Below are 2408 nucleotides of genomic sequence, written 5' to 3' on the forward strand. Positions count from 1 at the left end.
ATATGATGCACTTTACTGCAATCATAACCTGAACACCAATGGTGCTGGACATTGGTACAATAATGTACAAATGCTTATATGATAACTGATAACATTGATACACGAATGTACCAAAACTGATAATTGATAAGTACTCAACTAATGACATGCCAAGTGTACCAACAATTCTCATTACGCATACAATGGGCTCATGTATCATAAATAAATCTATCATAAAAAAATATCATGCTTGGGCAGTTCATACCCTAAATCATTCATAAAACTTATATAAAGTATTATAAAAACATTCTTTATAAGCTTTATAAATCATACTGTAAATTGGAATGAGGTTGACTTATCGCAAGTCTTCCTCGATCAAAATAATTAAATAAATAAACTACACTCACTTTTGCCTCACTATAGTACCCATTACGTGATATTCCTAATCATGTGCTTTTTCTTTTACTTATAATCGTCCAGATTGCTAGATTTATCGTGGTCTGACAATACCAAATAATAAACAAAGTGTTCGAACTACATATTAGTATCGTATAAGCTAATTTTAACATTTAAAAAATTATAAATTAAAATTGAAATTAAAACGATATCGCATTAAATCATATATCCACTATAACTTCTAACTTCTCAAAATACTCACACAAATCCATGAATATTTTATTTTCATCCTTAACCATTCGTCTTTTGCTAATTTACATAAATAAGCCACAAGTTATGAATTATTTTTAGAATTCACCTCAACCTTTCCATTTAGTTGGTGCTTCAGGTGGCCTTATTTCATTATGGGATTGTAATGCTATCCGAATTATTGACCAAATTGTTTTAAGAAGAATATTAGCCATTAAAGGATATATGGTTATTAATAACAAGGAGATCGGTGTTATTAGCGTGTATGAACCAAACGTGCAAGGAGATAAGAGAGATTTTTTTGAGCAACTGAATTCTGTTATTGCTGTCTTAAATATCCCTGTTATAGTTGGGGGTGATTTCAACGTTGTTAGATCGGAGTCTGAAAGAGTTAGGTCTTTTGAACAATCGGCTGCTACGTGTTTGTTTGAGGATTTTATTTATGCTTGGGGGTTAATTGAGTTTCCAGTAACAGGTAGTTAGTTTACTTGGTTCAGAGGTGGGGATCAGATGGTGGAGAGTAGGCACGATATGTTTTTAGTTTCAACTGACATTGCCAGTATGTTTCCTCTACTCACTCAATCTTCTCTTCCTAGGGGTTTATTCGATCACAGGCCGATCATTTTAAAAGATAATAGTGTTAAAAAGTTTTCCGGGCCTTTCAAGTGGTTCAAGCATTGGGAGGATGATCATATCCTTGTAGAAAAAATTAAAAGATTATGTGCAGTGAATAAAGGACTTGGTTTATCACAAATTCTTGAGTGGGTTAAGAAAGCGACAAAGGATAGGGAAAGAGAAGTCAGGCAGATCAATCCTGACTCTGTGGAAGAGATTCGTAAGAAGTTAGATATTCTTGAAAATAGAGTTATTTCGAATTCAAGAAGCAATTCAGATCTGTCCGAGATTATCTCGTTGAAGCCGTGTTTGTGGGCTGTTTTAAGGAAGGAAGAGCGTGAATGGTTGCAAAAATCAAGGCTCCGGTGGTTTAAAGAATGCAACAAAAACACAAAGTATTTCTACCTCTCTACGGTCTCTAGAGGCCGAACCAACTAGATTTTGAAAATCCAGGTCTCAAATTCGGTTTTCAAGAGTCAGATTGGAATTCAACGCGTTTTTGTTGATTATTTCCTGGCTGGATATAATGAGGATATGACCATTCCTCTGAAGAGTTTTGACGCTTCGTTGAAGAGGTTAAATCCTGATTCTCGTCGTTTTTTGGAGTCTCTTTTTTCGAAAGAGGAGGTTTGGCTAGCAATCAAATCGTCAGATGGGTTGAGAGCTCCAGGGCCGGACGAGTTTAATTTAGACTTGTTTAAAAGATTTTGGAATGATATTAATGGGGAAATTATGTCCTTTATGGAAGATTTTTACTGGGGTAGAATTACCGATTTTTCTTTCAACAAGTCTTTTATTGCCCTTATTCCGAAAAAGGTTAAGGCTATCTCTCTTGAAGATTACAGAACCATATCTTTGGTGGGTAGCTTGTACAAAATTATTGCACGTGTCTTGACCAAGAGAATGGCATCCTGTATCTCGGAATTTATAGGCAAAAATCAATTCGCTTTTATTGCTGGCAAACAAATAGCAGACTATTCTTTAATAGCAAACAAAGTCATTGATGGGTTGTACAAAAGTAAGAAATCAGCTGTTCTGATCAAGGCAGACTTCAGTAAAGCTTACGGCACTATAGACTGGAGGTTTTTGTTATTGATCCTTAAGAAGATGGGTTTCGGTAGAAGATGGAGGAAGTGGATTAAAATGTGCATCTCGTCACCTATGATTGC

At 35.1% G+C, this 2408-nt stretch overlaps 1 protein-coding gene across 1 annotated transcript; it reads left to right on the top strand.

The window, feature by feature from the left end:
• The first annotated feature begins 849 nt into the window (after positions 1-849).
• LOC120182749 lies at positions 850-1677 on the top strand. The gene is made up of 2 exons (XM_039187624.1): positions 850-1019; positions 1122-1677. The coding sequence occupies exons 1-2, from the start codon at positions 850-852 to the stop codon at positions 1675-1677; spliced, it is 726 nt and encodes a 241-aa protein (XP_039043555.1).
• The last annotated feature ends 731 nt before the right edge of the window (positions 1678-2408 follow it).

Source organism: Hibiscus syriacus, unplaced genomic scaffold, assembly GCF_006381635.1.
Source record: "Hibiscus syriacus cultivar Baekdansim isolate YM2019G1 unplaced genomic scaffold, ASM638163v2 tig00003721_pilon, whole genome shotgun sequence".
Lineage (NCBI taxonomy): Eukaryota > Viridiplantae > Streptophyta > Magnoliopsida > Malvales > Malvaceae > Hibiscus > Hibiscus syriacus.